Below are 20,686 nucleotides of genomic sequence, written 5' to 3'. Positions count from 1 at the left end.
AGCTCCTGCCTCCAGGTCCCTGGCCTGCTTGAGTTCCTGTCCGGACTTTCTTTGATGATGAAAAGCAACATGGAAGTGTAAGCCAAATACTAAGTAAGTTGCTTTTGGTCACAAAAGCATGGTGCTTCACAGCAACAGAAACCGGAAGACACAGGACCTGTACTACAGCCACCTATGACATGGCTGTCATCCTCTCTTACGCAACAGGAAATGTCACAGAGAGGAAGATTAAAAGCAGCTGGGCCTGTCTGCAAGCTCAGACAGGCTGCAAAGAGGTCCGGCGCTTATAATCACTGCACGCACTGCCGGGCCTACCCCACTTCACAGCGAATGGAAAGTTCGCTCTTCCCAGGAGCCGCAGGACTGTTCAAACACAGCGTAATATCAACGTGTTTAAATGGAACATAGAAGGAAAGCATTGTCAGTAAGACTCTGTAACCTGTCCTACAGGTTCTCACACACTTGCTGGGCCCCTTGGGAAGTTCACTGTTCTGATATGAAGGGGAAGGTGAGCCACTTCCGTCCACGATCAGTTCTTTTTGGTTAAAGGGGTATCTGAGTACAGGCTCAGGGGGCACAAACCGCCACTCTAGAAAGCAGGGGAGTCCCTGGTGTGTTCTAGAATAAAACGAGTGGTGTGGCAAAGCTCATCACACGCCAACTGCTACTTGAGCTCGCATCGTGCTGTGAACTCAGAGCCCATTCAAAAGGAGGGCCCGACTAAGGATGGCAGTGTTCCCACTCTCTGACCAAGCGACAAGCTAACAGCCATGAGGACGTGTGTAAGAGAGGTGCAAATACGATGTACGACTGCTGCCACGAGAGAGATGGTGGGCACGGAGAAGGGAAACACAAGCGGCAAACTTAGCAATCAAGGCTATGGGGTTCTCCATCATCAATGTAAGCAGAAAGGTAGGAGCGGGAAGACATTGCTCACATAAAACCAGGTCTAGGGTCATCCAGTCTGGTTACCAGCTGTGCAAAGGCAAAATCTCAGGCAGCAACATGTGTGTGATTCGGGTGGTCACGTTACCCTTGCAAACAACCATTCTGCACAAAGGAATGTATTACTGTGGTCTCCTCTTCCTCACCTTAGACCTGAATATGGAATGTAGCCTCGCACACATACTGAAGGGACCTGAGCTTGCTGCTAACCTTGGTCAATCAATGTACTGGGTGAGGTTCTTTCTGAGAGCTGGGGGGGGGGGGGGGGGATTGCACTGGAGGGTCAATAGTGGGCTGGTCCAGTTCCTTCACCTCGCCTGGGGATAATAGACAAAAACAGGGTGGTGAAGCTCAAAACACAAGGCCCCTTGCCACAGAAGGATACAAAACCCACCCACTTCTATAACCCGGCTTCTTACACACAAGAAAGATGCCTGTTACAGGACCTGCTGTGCTGAGGAAATGCCTCTCCTGTTTATGCAACAACGCACAGTGTGCAGGGGCAAGGGAGGGTAAAGGGGCAACTATGACCAAAGTATGGAACAGACACCTACGGAAATCCTCAGCAAAGCCGGCATTTTGTACAATCAATACACACTTAGGAAAAGGGAAGAGGAACGGAGGAGGCAGAACAGTGTGTCCGCGGACCTGCTGCAGAATCTCTGAGTGACGGACCACACGGACAAACAATTCCTGTAGGCATCACGACGGTGCTCAGCTGAACGAAGCGTTTCCAGATCGCTCTTCCACTCCACACCCGTACAGGGGCTGGACACCCAGAGACCCACCCATGTCACACTCATTTTCAATTTCCTCTTCCGTTCTCTTCCAGCATGGTGTCTGGTGCCCGAGTGCAGGATGGCGGGGAGGAAACAAGATGTGCCAAGCACCTCCGCCGCCCCCTTCCTCCTTTCCCTTTCTTCCTTCTTTACTATCTTTGAGAACTCAACTTATTCGGTCTTCGTAACTCTGAGAGAATTCAAATCCTTTACTGGCAGGTTGGTCTCTAGGATGCTTCCTTACCAATTTTGTTGGCTTCGCTGTTCATCACCTCCTCCAAGATCCCCAAACTCTTCTGGAACCTCACACTATACATAAAAACTAACTCATCCTTACAAAACATGGAGACAGTCTAAATACTGGAAACTGCTAGGAGTTAGTCCCTGTGTTTACCTCATGGCTATCAAGACAGGCGAGCTCCCCTGCTACTGAAATAGTGCGCTTCTCCAGCCACAGAAGACACAGAACCGGGAGTGAACCCCAGTGTGAACAGCAGGCTTTAGTGAACCCAAGTGTGAACAGCAGGCTTTAGTGAACCCCAGTGTGAACAGCAGGCTTTAGTGAACCCCAGTGTGAACGGCAGGCTTTGGTGAGTGCTGTACACTGCCGGTTGACAAAGCGATGAATGCACCACTCGAGTGGAGGCCGTGCCTATGGGAGAATATAAGGGAAATTCCTATACTTACTGCTCAATTGTTCTGTGAAACTAAAATTGTTCTTTTTAAAGTCTACTCTAGCAAAAGAAACTGATCACGTAATTACTATATGTTCCTGCAAATATACTCGAGAGAAGAATGCATACAAATGTCCATAGAAGCTTTATTGTTACAACAGAAGAAAAACTCTTGGTCAAGAGAATAGAGTCTGTGGCGTGGGTGGAAACCTCATTGTGGTTGGGCTCTTTGAATCACTTTGGCTCACCCCTAGGAAGGTGGGCTCCTCTTAAGCTATGCAAAGGAATAATTAATCCTTGAATGAGACAGTATACTCGCAGGGCAACAGAGTGTAAGAGGCAGGCTGAAGTTCACTGGCCAGGCAGTCTCTTGAGTTCATTGAAAAACAGGGGTGGAGCAGAAACAAGGAAAGACACAGCATCAAGCTAGGGCCTCCCCACACACGTGCACACATATACAAAAGCACACATAGTTTTAAAAATAAAAGTAAAGAAATTGTTATTAATGTGGTTAAATTTCTTAACATTTAAAAAGAAAAACTTCCTCACCCAGAGATTTTCTTTTAATTTCTTAATCTTTTCTCCATTTCATGCTCTTTTTATTACTCGGTGGTTCCTTCATCCTGTTTGCCTCCCCAAAATGCCAAACAGGTCACAGGAAGACCACAAGAGGGCACCAATCCAGCAGCTCCTGACCCCGAAAACAGGCCAGACCCACAGGGAGTGCAGCGGGCAGGTGAGACCTGAGTGGTAAGGAGCCAGACAGACCTGCATGTGCCCCATGGAATCCATTAGGGCAGAGAACCAGGCTCTGCTTCCAGTCTGCTGGCTCACAGCTGCACCCAAGAAAGGCCTCGGCTTTGGGTCGCACTAAAGGAGCAGGAACCCACAGCAGATCTGAAAGACAGGGACGAAGGTCTTCTGTGCAGTTCTTGTCTTCTTTAAATACATGAACTATTTTCCATTTCATATCAAGTGTTCTGCTAGGTGAGATCTTGTTTCCCCCAACCATAGGAAATTGCTAATGCACACACACAAGCATGTGCACGGTAAGTGTATGCAGACACACCCCTCACGCATACACAACTCCTCAAACACCCCAAAACTACATGCCTTAGTAAGATCAATGAGGAGTTCCTGCCCCTCCCCCAAAGGCTTTGATGAAATAATGCCACATATATAACTAGTGATGCAAAATTAAGAAATGACAGTGTGTGCTTCTAATCTATCCTGGACAACCTCCTCCTCCCTCGAGTTCTCCTCCCTGTGTCTCAGAGGCAATGGTTCCTGCGGAGTCCCCTCAGCGAAACTCCCCCATGTGTGCTTATATTCTCTCCCTCCTACATCATTTAGGCCAATACCCTCTTGGCAGACACTGCATACTCAGTATCACCTACACAGCAGCTACCTCCTTTCCAATAAGAAAATTACCCGTTACTAACTGTGCTGAAAAAACCTAGCCGGCCCTACCCAAACACAGCTAAAACCTTGCTTACATTATACCAAACAAAACGAGCCCAAAAGAGCTAAACTACACAATACTTGGGAAACATAGGAGGCTAAAACATCTAACAAAGGGTTTGGGATGCTTTGGGATGATGCCCAAAGCACAGAGAACCAAAACTCAGGAAGGCTGGATGGGCTTCATGAAAACCAAAGAGTACTTACTATCCAGACTAAAAAGGAACCTGTGGGGAGGGAGAAAGTATTTGCAGTCTCATATTGGCTGGGGAATGATGCCTTAAATACACAGAGACCACCTTCTACTACAACAACCAAAAACCTGATTATAAAACGGGCAGTTATGACCCTGAGATATGCAAATAGACAAAAACACAAAGGAAGCTGCTTAACACTGATACCCACTGTAAATGCAAATCAAAACCACAAGGAAATAGCCTTTGACACACATTAGAATACTTTCAAGGAAAGAGTGTTAGAGACAGGGAAGTTGGAAGTTTTGTAGACACAACTGATATAGAATGGTGCAGCCACTGTGGGTAATGGTATGGTAATACCTAAAAACACTATTCCTAAGATCATAACATGATGTAGTAATTCCACATCTGGATTTGGTTGGAAGCGTCACCCCAGCCCCCTGGCATCCATATATACAAGGAGTTTGGAATGTTTGGCTGGGGGTCAAAGCCCCTTCCCTGGGAGTTGCCTCAGTCCAAACACTGAAAAAGCCCACCAAACACTGACACCCCCTCCTTCCCAGGGAGTGTCAAGACTACTCCCATAGGCTATTTAAACTGCCCCCCAGACAACGAACACGTGGTCTCCCCTTTTTCCTGTTTTCGGGGGAGGGGCACCAGGAGCACTAGCATCTATTAAACCTGGACTCTTTTTAATTGGGTCTGATTTGGTTTGATTTTGGATTATTGTGTTGGCGGAGAGGTTTACCAGGCCAGGAAAAAAAAAAACAAAACAAAAAAAAACATTTGGAGGTCCCACCAAGAAGAGCTGTTTTTCTCACTGGCCCAGGGCTATGTGTTGGAAAATGCCCTTCATCTGGGTGAGTTCCCCTTTCTCAATCCATGCACCATCATGAGGGTGGTCCTGTCTGTATCCGACATAAGGGACTAGAATGTGGGTTCGTTTCTGCTTGCCTTTTGATCTTTCTTGTCTTTGGTGCCAGCCCCATACGTCTACGTTTGTAGTTTGTCTGTTGAAGTCACGGGTGCGCCAGGCTTCGGTCCTCACAAGTGGCGAGGCGGTCCTCCCTGAGGTGGGATTGCTTGGGACAGAGAAGTCTGCCCACACATCTCTCACACCCCTCTGTTTTTGACTCGAGTCTTATCATGGTGGACGCATTGAGTCCTGAGACGCGGCACAGACTTGTAAGAATGGGCTCTTGCAATTCGAAGGCAGATCAAACACCCCTGGACTGCCTTTAACAAAAATCCTTTTAAATTGAGGCTATCTAACTAATGCCTAACGTAAAACAAACAAGGCCCCATATGCCCATGGTTTCTGGATGCTGCGCTCCCGCTGCCCCTCCCCATCCCCTCTTCTCTCGCTGTTTGTTTTCTACAAGGGGCCAGTTTTCCCCGTCCTTCCGTAAGTGTTTGGTCGTTTGTCTCTGTTCTCTTGCAGTGTCTGCTAATCTGATCCTTAATGGGACCACCTGTGTGCTTCCCTGGCTTCTGCCGCCTACCTACCCCAGATTATAAATTGGTCAACTGACAAGGTTTCAAAAAAAAGTTTTATTTGTCTGTTAAAATAATGTGACCACACTATGCTTTTATGTCTACATGTGTACATATATTTATTTCCATAGTATGCTTGTCTTATTTCTCTGTGTGTATGCGTGTGTTTTATTTAAGATCTGTAAAAGTTGAAACTCCAGGTTACAACAGCTCTAAAAAGATACAAACACATGGGTAGCCACCATTTTGACCTCACCTCCATCTCTGGTAAGAGTACCCATGTGTGCTGGGCCTACCAAGGAGACATTCCACCTCCAAAATTCTTTAACTTACTAAAATATTCCTTTTAATCTTCTTACTTTTACTAGCATTGGTAAGCTGTAACTAACATGTAAAATACATGTCTAAACTTAACTTATATGTCTAATTTAAATAGAACTAACAGGTAATGGTACCCAATTCTCAAGTGCTTTTACAGATCTGAGAGTGTGGCATTTAACAAAAGAACTTCTAACACAGAGACATGCCAGCTCCTGCAGCATCCTATAGCTCCTCCAAGAAGATACATGGTTGCAAAAGACCTTCCACCTAAAGGATTGCCTTTGGGTATGGCAAAGCCACCCACACAGCAAAGAGCAGCCTTCCACCTCATCAGCTTCCTGGATGCTACACCAAGGGACTGATCATCTCATCCTGCCAGTACAGGTAGACTAAATCTTCCCCCCACAGGAAAATCTTCAGGCCTCTTGGACTCAGCAGCTAATGGCAAGTACTGCTTCTTAGACTGGTGTTCTCTAAAGACTTGGGATGGCCTGTGTAGCTAAAAAAAGCTGTCTCATTTCTGCTCATTTATCCATCTTAGATCTGTCTAATGGCATCTGATGACTTAAGGTACTAGGAGCTGCCTCGGTCCAAACTCCACCTCCGAGAAAGGCCACCAAATGGTAACCCCTCCCCAGGGAGGGTCAAGATCACTCCCACAGGATACTTAAGCCGCCCCCCTCCCCCAGAGAACAAACATGTTGTCATTCCGGTTCTCCTCCCCCCTCGTTTTCCTGGGGGGCCACCCAAGAGTGCTGGCATTTCCTAATTCAGTCTGATTTGGCTTTATTTGGATTACTGCGCCTGCAGAGAGGCTTACTGGGCAGAAGGAAAAAACTTAACAGATATGTACCCCAAAAAGACTAAGGCAGAGGTTGAAACGCATACGCATATACTCCTGTTCACAGCAGCGCTCCACACAATAGCCAAGATGTAATGCATCTGACCATAGATAAACAGGTAAACAAAAGTGGGCTGTACATAAATAGAACTTCAATGATAACTTGTGCTAAGCAAAATAAGGCAATCAAATACTAACTAGATCCTAGTTAGATCAAATACTAATCAGATACTAACTAGTCCTCATATTTCCATCTCTTCTGTATTATTATTATTATTATTTTGTTGTTGTTGTTGTTGTTGTTTCCAAGACAAAGGATTTCTTTATGTAGCCCCCTGGCTGTCCTCGAACTAGCTCTGTAGACCAGGCTAGCCTCGAACTCACAGAGACCGGCCTGCCTCTGCCTCCTGGGATTAAATGTGTAGGCCAACAATCAGCCAACATTTCCATCCTTTTTATCAGCATCACCCAAGATCCTCCAAGCCTCCCGAGGTGGAAGAGGACCAGGATCTGGGGAGGAAAATACCAGGATTGACAAAAATCAATGACTGAAGGCAAGAGGAAGACAGCCCTGGAAACCAGCCAGGCAGCTGCAACAGACAGGCGTTGTGCAACATTTGTAGTGTGTGAAGAGGACCATAATCTAGGAAACTCTTTGGGGTATGTGACCACGAAAAAACCAGAAGTGGAATTTTGTGGTTACACTAAGACCCATCCTTCAGAGATCAAATTTAATTTGCTCATTCAGATGCATGGTATTCTTCCAACTGGTGAGGTCTTTCAGAGAGGCCTGGTAGAGGCCATGACTCTCTGCCAGCCATGTGCTTGACAAGTTTGAGGCTGGCACAAAGGACAAAAAAGATCAAAAGGCAAGCAGAAATGAACCCACATTCTAGTCCCTTATGTTGGACACAAGCAGGACCACCCTCACTATGGTGCAGAATCCAGATCTTGAGTTAGTGATCACAGCATGCTTTGTCCTGGGAAAAGATGTGGATCTAGCTATGGACCCATTACAGCTGTGGACCCACAACTACTGGAATCCTGCAGAGTATTCGCCTAATACATCTCCTCTTCTGTTTACTAGAGAATGATAGATACTGTAAGAGTCTGCAGTAGCCAAATTCATAGCAACAGAGTAGAATTATTATTGCCAAGACCTGGGAGAGGGAGAACTGGGAGGAATTAGCAGGTGCAACGCTTAAATTGGAGAAGACGCGAAGCGAGTTCTAGAGATAGATGGCTATGACAGCTGCAAACAACGCCACAGCATGCTCCACGCGTCTTAAAATGACAAACTTTTAATCACAACTTTTACACACATTCATACACACACACATTTCTCCCTCTGCTTCTTACCTATCTAAATAAATCTTGGGCAGGAACCCTATCTGGTTACCCTTTGTATAACTGTTAACAATGCCAGGGGCCAAGGCCCTGAAACTACAGTTGGCTGGGGAGCTCTCATCCTGTAACCTTTTCCTGATTTTAAACTGATTTATTCTTTAACAAATGTCTCATTTTTAAAAAGAGGCAACCACAGTATGACCAATCTCCCATCTTAAAGAGGGACGCTTAAGGTGTTAGCTCCTTGGTACAAACTAAAAGCCCAGCACAGGCTGGCTCCAACGTACCAGTGAGTTCCCTTTAAGAGAAAGGCATAAAAGACCTCTGCTCTCTCTGCCTCCTTTCCTCCCCTCCCCACTTCATTCAGGCTTACAGTTCATTTCTCCTCCCTTCTTCAGCCCCCTGTCAGACATATATAAAAGACTTGTCCACACGGAACAGGATGGAAAAGAGGAATGGAGTCATGTGAGAAACAGGTTTAACTCCATCTCTCCTTTACATGGGGTGGGGAGGGAAGGGACAAGATCGCACAATAAAACCAGATGTGTGCCCATCCTCCTGGGAAAAAAGAGGGAACACACGACGATGCTGGGAAAGGCTGTCCTCCCAGTTTGTCGCCCTTGTGCACTATGCTTGCTCAGAGCACGGCAGCCCCAGCAACAGGGCACCTGGGAAACTTCCTCAGCGGCTATCAGCAGCCAGCACCAAAAAGTCTGCCCAGCGGTTAGGCTAGAGCGGTCATCTTTTTAGTCAATAAATTCCAATTCGACATGTTTGTTCTAAGGAAATAAAAACAAGCAAAACTCGGCAGGGCTGGAGAGATGATACAGTGACTAAAATCACTTGCTATTCTTGCAGAGGATTGGGTGTGGTTCCCAGCACCCACGTGGTATCTCGCAACCATCTTTAAACCCAGTTCCTGGGAATCCTGACACCCTCTTTAGACCTTCAATGGCACAAGGCACATACATGGCACGCATATATACACGCAGACGATACTCATATACATAAAACTGTGGGTGTGTTTTGTGTGTGTATGTGTGTTTTGTTTATGTTAGTCTGTCTGTCTTATGAAAATGCCCACCATTGCCTGAAAGCTAGTATCACCACCTCTGGTCACCAGGGGAGGCCATTAAATCTTGGTGCCTGACAAACCCAACATACAGAGCTACCAAAAGCCATTCGCAAAGAATTGCTGCAGCATAGAAAACGTTCAGAATACATTATAAAACGACGCAGTTGATCTTCTTTATCATGAGTCTTATATCGACATATTCAACTAAGAACAAATTTTTTTCTAATAGGATCGATCTAGTTGGGAATGGTGACAGACAACTGGCCCAGTACTTGGGATCCTGAGTTCAATTTCAGTCTGCACTAGAAAAAGAGAGCCTGTCACACAATGACAGACAGGACCCACACTAAACATGCCCAGACATGTTCTCATCGTTTCTTTCTGAACAATTAAGTATAACTGCTATTAGCATTGTTAGACATGGAAGTAATCTAGAAGGGTTTAAACTACACACCCTGACTGAACTTCTTTAAAAAGTATTTGGGCATCCTCAGAATTCAACATCTAAGGGAAGAGAGCTCCTGAAATCACCTATGGATACTGAAGGAAAACCACATATTAAAACCTCAATTTAAAAAATTTTAAAGGTAAAAGGGGGGGGACAGAAAAAAGGAAGAAGAAATGTATATATTATCTACACAAATGAACTCATGGGGGGCTGGAGGAGATGCACATCTGGTAAAGGGGTTGCCATGCCAGCATGGGAACCTAAAGTTGGTCACCAGCACCCATGTTTAAAAAAAAAAAAAAAGTGTGGTGGCATGCACCTGTCACCTCAGCTGGGCATAGCACCTGGTTCCAATGACAGCTTACACTTACCCCACAGAAATCCTTGGATTGAAAGAATGTCCCCTTCTTCATGCAATACTCTGCAGTCCCCCAACCTAACACACATTGTCACCAGAAAGTAAACTCACTGTATGTAACAGTGAACACGTTTTTCCCCAACTGGGATAATGAACCTGCCTGGTCTGATCTGATTCTTCTGGTCAGTGGTATGGGTAGAACCTAGGGCATTGCACACCCTAGAGAAGCACTCCACAGTGGTCCCACCCCAGCCCTGGCATCTCCTCAAATGCCGATGGAACCCACACAGCTGAGGGAACCCTGAGGCCCACCTAACACAGCAGCGAAGACACAAATGAGCCCTAACTGATACTGCTTGCAGATACGGCAACCTGGGTTCCTCAGTTTCTTGTTTATTCTTGTCTGTATACACTCAACAGCAAAGGGCCAGCACGACTTGTTTCCCAGCACACAACATAGCCTGTCACCCTCTACAGCCTCCCCTGTTTTGTTCTATGTACTCTGAGAGATGTTCCTCAAGTACTGAAATAATGATTTGGTTTCCCAGCCCTAAGGAGCTAGAGCACTGCAAGGACATCATGGGCACTATTCAGCAATGCCCCTTGCACCAGCGGGCCCACATTTCCTTTGCCCCCACTTCAGGGGGGCAGCTGAGAGCCAGGCAGTATAAATGACGTCTATCAAACCAATGCTTGACCGACTTTCCTGACAGGAAAACTGCATCTTTTGTTCTCACACGAATCTAACAGGCTTCTGTTCCAGATTTCAAAGGCCGCAAAGGTCATGCAATGCTCATCAGCGTCCAGGAGAAGGAACAGCAAGGGTGTGAGTGTCCCTATCACGGTCGCTCGGCAATAACAAAGAGCAGCTAACTGACACTAGAACCACCAGTTGCCAACCGATGGGTGTCGGCACAGTGTGGATGCTGGCCTCAGGGGCTGCTACATTCCAGTCTCTAACTGTCCTTCAGAAAACAAGGACATTTCTTTGAAGGCTAAGTCTTCCTGAGTGCTGGCCCTCAAGGAAGACCAGCTGAGGCCTGGGAAGATTGCCTGAAGGTGAAGAGCTTGTTGGATAATTATGAAGAACCCTGCTAAAACGCCAAGTACAATGGCTGTTATCCCATCTGAAGAGGCAGAAACAAGGAAAATCCCTGGGGTTCCGGCACCAGCTAGCATAGGCAGATCAGCAAGCCCCAGACCAACTAAAGATCCTGTCTCAAAAAACAAGGTGGACAGTGCCTCAGGACACCCAAGTTTGCCATTTGATCTTCGCAGGGTCACGTGGGCGTGCATATGCGCGTGGGTGCACACACACATCATCTGAAAGTCCTGCTGACCTCCAGGTTCCAGATGGGGGTCAAGTGCTCTGTGCCCCGCCTATGGTCACCAAGGCTGCTGTCTCTCTGCACACAGCAGTGTCCGGCCCCAGATGCCTGGGAAAGAGCAAGACTGCTTGTCAGGCTGCGGGAAGACAGCTCCGGGCCAGAGGCAGGATAAAACCCAGAGTTCTATCACTTGAAGATTAAATAATCAAAAGGAAGAGAAAGCAAAGATTAAGGGGCTGTGCAGCTGAGTGCGGCAGACACCTGAGATCCCAGCACCTGGGAGGCCTGGCTGTACTATAAAGACAGGCAAGACCCCAACTCGAAAGAACAAATAAGTGAGAAAAGACGCAAGAACAAAGAGACAGATGCAACCGAGCCAGGTGACCAGCGTTTTCCAGTCAAGCACTTGGCAAGGGTTTCCACACGTGGGACCTGCTTTTCAATAAGCTGGTGATTCAAATGGGAATCATAAAAGAATAAAAACGTTGAAGGCCTCCATCAGATGAGCCCCTTTGATCTCAAGGGCATCCAATAATTACCATCCGGCTAAGCAGAAAGTGAACAGATAATGGCTGGAGTTACGAAAAGAGACAGTATGGATTTGCTGGAAACGGGACGGCACAATGAGAAAACAACAATAAGAACAGCAGAACCAGACCTGATTTACGCAAACCCATGTCTGACTCTGAATGTGTCTGCTGGGTTTAGACACGGTGGCTCGCCTCCTTCCAACCAACTCTCTCCACATGTGAGGTGACCAAGCAGGGGACATCTGTCTTGTGCAGGCATATACTCTAAGCCAGAGCCAACTGCTTTGCTTGTCTGACAAGTTACTGCTGGCTCTGGGGTTTGTGAACCCACCCCCAGGCCCAAATTCACTTGTTGAGACCTAATCCTCAATGCAATGTTAATAACATGAAGGGCTTTGGGAAGTAATTAGGTAACGAGGTCTCCGTTCCCATGGATTCCATCGGTGCCCTTAGACAAGAGTGAGGGGAGTCCTCGGCCTTTCTACGGTGTGAGAGTACACAGAAGGCGATGTCTGGGATGCAGAGTCAGCCCTCGCCAGACACTGACTCTGCCAGTCCTGCAACTGGGAGCATCTACGTCTGTGTATGAATGTTCTGCTATTAACAAACCAAGTGGAGAAAGACAGTAGCTTTATTTTCTTTTTCTTCAACAAGAGCAGTTTTAAGTCCCTGGCAAAATATTAAGCACTTTAAATAAAGTCTGTGCTCTCATTGTCAGTTGTCACAGGTCTAACTGTACTGACAGACACCAGGGAGTGAAAAAACGGCGAGCAGGTCTCAGTTAACATTAAGAACTTACTCTGCATACACACACCCTGCACGTCTGCCAGAAGGTGCACTGGAGTCCTTGCAGTATTGGCTCTACTTCTTCCAGTGGAGATCAAGCACGGGCATCAAGAGAGAAGGGAGGCATTACGAGAGTGGGGCGTGATTTTAAGACAAGGCAGTGGGGGGGAGGGGGATACACACAAAAAAAGAACGGCAACTCCAAGAGTGAGGGACCCGGCCTGAGACAGACATGGGCTCTGCAGCATCACGGGTGTGCAAGGAGTCACAGCAGAGCTACGGATCAAAGTCTGGGGGTCTGGACCTGCATCAAGGTAAAAACAATGACCACTGAAGGCCCTGGCTCCAGGCACAATACAGAGTGAGAGGGACAGAATGTCCCTTCTCTGGGAGCTGGAACAGAGGATATGCTACAGACCAGCGAGAGTTAACCAAGTCTGACAATACCTAAGGACAAAAAGCAAGCTTCCGACAGAGGAAGGAGAGGAGGGTGAACAAAGAGGTCCCTTCTCCAGACATCCAGTAAATTTAGGCTAGCCACTGGTGTCACCGCTATTCCCAGGCAGTCTCCTCCACAGGGAAGGACGAGAGAATGGCAGGGATAAATTGTCCTTGGAACGCCTACCCCAAAAGCTGAAAGTAAACATAGAAAGGGCGTCGTCTTAGGTGGGTTTCACTACAGTCCTCTATCCCTGTTAGAGATGATGCAACTCGGTTAACCTCCTTGTTCTTAAAAACGCACAGCTATTAAATATACTGTAGAACAAGGAGCGACCCTGGAGAATGCATGCAGCAGGTGTCCTGCCGGGTCTCTTCAACTTATTTCACCCCTTTTACATAAGAGTTTTTTATACAACCCCCAGATACAAATCAAATATTTACTACTCAACATTGAGATTTATTTTAAAACAAGTCTCTTGCTAATATATAATTTAGTCACTCATTGAAGTTAAGATAAAAGCATGCTAATGAAGTGGATAGGTTTGCTTGTTTTTGCATTAAGAATTCTTAACTTTCTACAGAAAAACCCAGGAAAATAAACTTGTAATATCAGAATGTTATCAACCTAGATGCTATTTACCGATTTGTAAACAGTGGTGAAGAGTGTCAATAGGTAGTTTTAAATTCTTTTTGTTACAACATAAATCTCAGTCACATTTGTCCCTCTCCACTTTTTTTCAAGACAGGATCTCCCTGTGTAACAGCCCTAATCATCCTGGAACTAGCTCTTCGTAAACCAGGCTGACCTCAAACTCACAGAAAGAGAGATCCGCCTGCCTCTGCCTCCTGAGTGCTGAGATTAAAGGCGTGTGTCACCACCACCAGGCTCACAAGTATGCCTTTAATACCAGCACGTGGGAAGCAGAGACAGGAGGATTTTTGTGAGTTTGAGGCTAGCCTGGTCTTCATAGCAAGTTCCAGGGTAGCAAGGGACTACACGGTGAAATTCTGTCTTGGGTGGGTGGGTGGGTGTATGAACAAACAAACAAATAATTAAGAACGTACTGGGGCTTTAGCGTTGACTCCTAGATTAAGAGCACTTGTAGCTCTTGCAAAGGATCTGGGGTCCAGTTCCCAGCACAATCGAAGGCTCACAAATATCAGTAATTCTAGTTCCAGGGAATCCAAAGCCCTCCTTTGACACTTGGGGGTACCAGACATGCAGGTGATATACAGACACACATGTAGGCAACACACTTACACATATAAAATAAATATTTAATTTTTAAAAAAATAAATCTTGGTTCAAGACTTGATAATGGAGGACAGACCATCTTCAACAATTTTCAGAATAGATTTTAGCTTGTTTGTTTTTATTTTGAGACAGGGTTTCTCTGTGTAGCTTTGGAGCCTGTCCTGGAACTCGCTCTGTACGTCATGCTGGCCTTGAACTCACAGAGATCTGCCAGCCTCTGCTTCTCACGGGCTGGGATTAAAGGAGTGCACCACCACCGCCGTCCAGAATAGATACTTTTACTCTATAATGGACACTGCTGAAAACACCCCATCCTGTAATTACAAAATGACAGATAACTGTTTAATACCATATCCGATATTTGTCAACTGTCCCCGAATTCTAAGCAAGTCATGAGACGATTAAGAAATTCCAATCGGCAAGCCAAATAGCAACTTTTAAAATTAAGCATTTCAACACGACACAATCCAAGATATACTTATCTAACACTTACATGCTGAGGGATGACAGCAGGAGAATATTGTCCTTGTTGCTCATACTAAGTTCATAACTAGTAAGTTTCTACATGAGCAGAGAACTCTGTCCGCTCAGTGACAACACTGCAGTTCCTAAGGAACAACCGTCTCCGCCTGGCACCAGTGTCTCAGCAGCAGAATGCAGTGCGCAGGGCTCATGCTGTGCATTTGGAACTAAGGCTGCATTAAAGGAACTGCCGAAAGCGTCCATGATCCCTTAACTATTTGATTTCTGAATTAACTTTTAGTCGCCGTGCTTTCAGAAACCTTTTCCTATCGTCACAATTTTTGCAGCCCCTACACTGAGTTACACAGCCCCTCTTCAGGTGACACACAATCCACGGTCCCAAGAACTGTCATCTAGATGGTTCAGTGGATAGAGGCACCTGCTGCCAAGCCTGATGACCTAAATTCAACCCATAGGCTCCACATGGTAGAGAGCTAACTCCCACAAGTTGTCCCCTGACCACCAAGTATGTGTGACACACACAAAGTTAATTCAATTTTTTTCTAAGAGAAGCTGTGTCTAAAGAATTTAATTTATGATTTATTCAGCCAATATTCTCACCGCTTTAACTCAACAGTCCCTGAAGACCTTGGAATGATGAAGGTATAAAATACTCCCAATTCCCTTGGGAGTTACCACTGCTCTGCACTGAACCAGAAAACCCAGCCTCCTAGGCTTCCTTGCTTCACTGGTCTGTAAGAATGGCCCCTGAGCAGGTCACTGCAAACATCTCCTCGGACTTGGCCACTCTCTGCCAGGACACGATCCCAGACCAAGCTGAGCAGCTGCCTGCTTGTTCACCTGTCAGCAAACTGAGCCAATGTAAGCAAAGCTGCCATGGGGCAAACAGGGACTCCCAGCCGCGCTGCAGGACACTCAGGGTACTGCTAACACACCCACCTTCGCAGAAGCACGGGGCTTGGAGGAAGAGCTGGGCAGACCACACACAAATCCTTGTTTCCATCCTTTACGGCCAGGCAGCCCTGGGGGACCTGGTCAGCTTCTCAGAGCTGCCACATGCTTCCATTCGCTTTCTGCAATGCAGCAGAAACTACGAGCCCCTCACGCCTCAGGATAGAGCACACAGGCTGTCTGTGGTGTACCGCATGTCCTGGCTAAAACACTCCATCGACGCTAATGGCTCTTCAAATCCCTCCCTCACACACAAGCCTAATAGAGTATCTTGTTTTTGGAGGGGTCTGAAAGGATCAAACTTTTCTCGGGTTTACTCCCATGCTCATCCCCAACTTTCTCAGAGAGCCGATTCTAGACGCTTGGTCCTGAACACTTGACAATGGTAACAGCACATCATTCAAGCACTGTGCTATTAGCCCATGTCTGTTTAACTGACCCCCAGCTGCTGTGCCTGTCTCCAATTCCTGCAACACACTGAGTGTGAAGACACACCGCCTTCCAAGCCATCGGGCCAGCTCTGTCTCCAGCGCCACCCTGCCCATGCCTGGCCACACCCTCCGCATCTTGGCTAATTCCTGCTGTCATCACCTTCTTTCTGGCCACCTGCCTTCCCATCTCCTCACCCAGCACATCTGCTCCCAGCGTGGTACTTCCCTGTGGCTCTGCACTCGGTATTGTGTGGCCCGTGTGGCCCGCTCACCAGTTGTCTATGGTCTTACTCATCTTTGCTTGCCAGGGAGTAAGTCAGGTAACCTTACACCTTTGGATGTCTGTCTTAATTACTTTTCTTTTCCTAAATTGCAGGATTAGCTGGATGGGGCCTCATCCTGAGAGCACTGCTCCCTTTAATCCCATTTCTCCTCATCGCTTTCAACACAAACCAAGGCTCCAACATTAAATTCCCTGGTGTTTTTTTTCTCCTTAACCTGTATACTTTGTATTCCACTGAGGACTTGCGTATGAGTGAACCACATGACAGAGTCACTATTAGGCTGGAGCGTGTTTGTGCTCTCTTTCTCTCCGTCTCGTCTCTCACCTCTGTGTACCGCTCCCAGCACCATGTCTGCCTCCCTGTCACCATGATCCCCACCCTCTGAAACTGTAGCCACCCCCATCAAATGCTTTCTTCTGTGGCGTCTCTTCACAACAACAGAGCAGTAACTAAGACAGGTTGATTCCAAATATTGCTGGGGCAGGCCTGCCCATGATGTCTTGTGGAAGAATGTGGAAAGGCCCATCCTAGAAAGGAACTTGGAGGGCAGTAGCGCCGAGAGCCTTGTGACTATAGGGGCCCAGCTCAGGGTTTCAGAGTGGAGAAACACTGACAACTGGGCTATAGACTATTCTCGTGATATGTTGGCCAAGAATGTGGTTGCTTTTCGCCTGCTTGCGCTGTCACTGGCAAATTCACCCATCCTGTTCCTGAGCCATTTCTCCACTAGTGTTATGTTCTGTTTCCTTTGCGACCATCACATGCTGAAAACTGGCTGCCCTCGAGGCCTACCCTGGGACTCTGGCCCCAGACTGACTGGTGCGACATGCAGTCTGGTAAACTGGACAACTAGCGGGCCCTCGGCCTTTCCATCAGGAGACAGCCCTTGATGGAGTACTTGTACCACAGCCTGTAAGCCACTCTGATAACCTGATATAATATATTTAATATCTTTTAGTTTTGTTCCTCTAGAGAATCCTGACTAATTCACTGTCCAATGAATGCCTTGATGAACTCTGACAAGCTGAGTTAAAAAAAAAAAATAGGAGTCAAAGACCACAGGTCATGTTCCAGGCAACTTAGAAAGACACATCTTTTCAGCCTTAGTTTTATGATAAATTTATGGGATTTTTCTGTGTTTGTTTGGTGTATGTGTTGTTTTGAGATAGGGTCTCATGTAGGTCAAATTAGCCTCTACCTTATTGTGTAGCCAAAGATGACCTTAAATCTCTGATCCTGCTAGGGTTATATAGGTGTGCACCACCACACACAGTTTTACGTGGTGCTAGAGACCCAACCATGACTTCCTGCATGCTAGGCAAGGTGAGCCTCGAGTTTAAGATCAGCCCATGCTGTATAAACCCTCGCCCACTAAATAAATACTTTAAAACGTTAAAGCTCACTCTTTGACGTTTAACACAAGTTACTTAGAGGAACAAAACTAAAGATATGAGCAGAATCACCTAACTCCAAACTGAGCTACACCCAAGCTCTTATTAAAGGGAGGGATGAATATGACCATTTCCTCACTAAGACTCTGGTTGACTCAGGCTCCGTCAGGAGGGCAGGTGTAAGAAGCAGAGTAACTGTGAGCCATGGGTGCCCTGAGTCTGAATGCTTCCCAGAGATCTTTAAATCATCTCTACAGGCAGTGAGGCCGAAGCACATGATAGCGCCTCCCAGTAATCTCCAGTGTCAATGTGTTAGCAAAACCTGAAAAGAAACCCCGGGGCCCGTCAAGGGCCCCTCGTTAACACGTACCCTTAATTTTCTGACACGGGACACTTGTCCCAGTTAACATGTGCAGCTGCCAGCGGAATGACATCCACTCTGGGAGTGCGTTCCAAGTTAATTATCGACTAAAGCTTTCCAGCTTCCACTGAGGAAGCCCGAAGCCCGAGAGCTGAGAAGGTTAACAGTGAACTCAGTCCCGGCAAAGCAAGCAGATGCAATTTGTCATGATCGTGTGTCACAGCCCCAAAATATTGACTGAAATCATCCGAAGTCTCTCTTCTTTACACGACACTCCCTGACAATTACAGCATAAAGATACACAGGAGCACCAACCGGGACTTCCGGAGGTGGAAGCTCTGGGGCAGAACACTTGACACCTATAAGGTTCTGAGCTTTATCCCCAACACCATGACAGACTAAGAGCCAATGGGGTGGGGTACTCAGCTATAGGGAGGTCGAGGCAGAAAGATCTGAAATAAGACTACCGGACTGAAATCCCAAGGTCCAAATCAGGAGCAGAAGGAGAGAGAGCACGAGCAAGGAACTCAGGACCGCGAAGGGTGCATCCACACACTGAGACAATGGGGATGTTCTATCGGGAACTCACCAAGGCCAGCTAGACTGGGTCTGAAAAAGCATGGGATAAAACTGGACTCGCTGAACATAGCGGACAATGAGGACTGCTGAGAACTCAAGAACAATGGCACTGGGTTTTGATCCTACTGCACGTACTGGCTTTGTGGGAGCCTAGGCAGTTTGGATGCTCACCTTACTAGACCTGGAAGGAGGTGGGAGGTCCTTGAACTTCCCACAGGGCAGGGAACCCTGACTGCTCTTCGGGCTGATGAGGGAGGGGGAGGGAAATGGGAGGCAGTGGCGGGGGAGGCAGAAATCTTAAATAAATAAATGAATGAATAAATGAATGAATGAATGAATAAATAAATAAATAAATAAATAAATAAATAAATAAATAAATAAATAAAAGACTACATAGTTAGCCGGGCAGTGGTGGTGCACACCTTTAATCCCAGCACTCAGGAGGCAGAGGCAAGTGGATCTCTGTGAGTTTGAGGCCAGTCTGGTCTACAAGAGCTAGTTCCAGGACAGGAACCAAAAGCTACGGAGAAACCCTGTCTCGAAAATCCAAAAAAAAAAAAAATGTGTGGTAGTTTAAATAAGAATATCCTCCATAGGCACCTAAATTTGAATTCTGGGGAAGATTAGGTGTGGCCTTACTGGAGAGAGTGTCACTTAGGAGCATCAGTCCCAATCACATGCCCCCCACCCCTTAGCTCCCTTGTGGTCGTCTCAAGATATAAGCTCTCAGCTACTGTCAGCACCATGCCTGCCTGGCGGCCATGCTTCCCACCATGATGGTCATGAACTCTACGACCTGCTGGCACTGTGAGCCCCGAATTTCTTTGACAGTGGCCTTGGTCAGGACACTTTATCACAGCAGTAGAAAAGTAACTAGGAAAATACCAAGTCCTAATAAGTAATTATTTAAATTTAAAAGTCACTACAGTGAAGCCCATTACAAGTTGCTTAGAAAAAGCTGGGCATGGTGGTACACACCTCTAATCCCAGCACTCAGTGGCAGAGGCAGGTGGAGCAGAGGCCTGGTCTACACTGTCAGTTCCAGGCCAGCCAGGTCTACCTGTCTACCAGTGATACCCTGTCTCAAAAATACAAAAACAAGCTAGTCATGGTGGCACACATCTTTAATCCCAGCACTCACTCACGAGGCAGAGAGAGGCAGCCTGGTCTACAGAGCAAGTTCTAGGACTGCCAGAGCTACATAGAGAAACCCTGTCTCAAAAAAACGAACAAAAAGGTAACTATTTACACAGTATTTCTATTATATTTAAAAGTTATATGTAATCAAGAGATAATTTTTTTAAGTACATGGTATATGGTGGGGCCTGTAAGACGGTTCAGTAGACCAAGGCACTTGCCACACTAAGCCTGATGACCTGAGTTCAATTCCCAGGACCCACATGAGAGAAGCGGAGAACTGACTCCTACAAGCTGTCCTCCGACCTCCACACATACACACAAAACAAACAAACAAAATGTAATATTTTTAAAAGATAACAAGTACATGGTAGAATATACATAGATTATTTGCAAATATACCACTTTATTTAAGGGACTCTAGCACCCTTGGAGTTAGGTTTGTTTATACACACACACACACACACACACATATATACATACATATATACACATACATACAATATACTACACTAGAACATATATAATCACTTTATTATGGAGAATTTTTCATGGTTCTAAATTTTCACATTTTATTCTCATATCACCAGGTGACCATGAGCAGGATACTCTTCCATTTCAAAGATGATCAGAAACCAGAGATTTTGACTGGGGGTACAGCTTGGTAGTGGCACGGTCTAGCATGCTCAGGGTCCTAGGTTTAAGCCCCAGAAATCACCCCCAGACCCTCCCACAGAGGCACACAACACCACACACGTGTGTGCACACATACCCCAGAGGAACCAGTTT

The 20,686-nt window shown here is 46.5% G+C and overlaps 2 protein-coding genes across 2 annotated transcripts in view; one reads left to right on the top strand and one right to left on the bottom strand.

The window, feature by feature from the left end:
- Positions 1–20,686, bottom strand: part of Uck2 (uridine-cytidine kinase 2) — a 64,448-nt gene that overhangs the window by 20,375 nt on the left and 23,387 nt on the right. The gene's annotated exons all lie outside the window — the stretch shown is intronic.
- LOC130874937 (DNA-directed RNA polymerases I and III subunit RPAC2-like) lies at positions 7,257–7,541 on the top strand. The gene has a single exon (XM_057770515.1). It carries the CDS (start codon positions 7,257–7,259, stop codon positions 7,539–7,541), a length of 285 nt encoding a protein of 94 aa, XP_057626498.1.

This window comes from Chionomys nivalis, chromosome 5 (assembly GCF_950005125.1).
Source record: "Chionomys nivalis chromosome 5, mChiNiv1.1, whole genome shotgun sequence".
NCBI classification, from domain to species: Eukaryota; Metazoa; Chordata; class Mammalia; order Rodentia; family Cricetidae; genus Chionomys; species Chionomys nivalis.
This window is presented reverse-complemented; position numbering and strand designations above follow the sequence as displayed.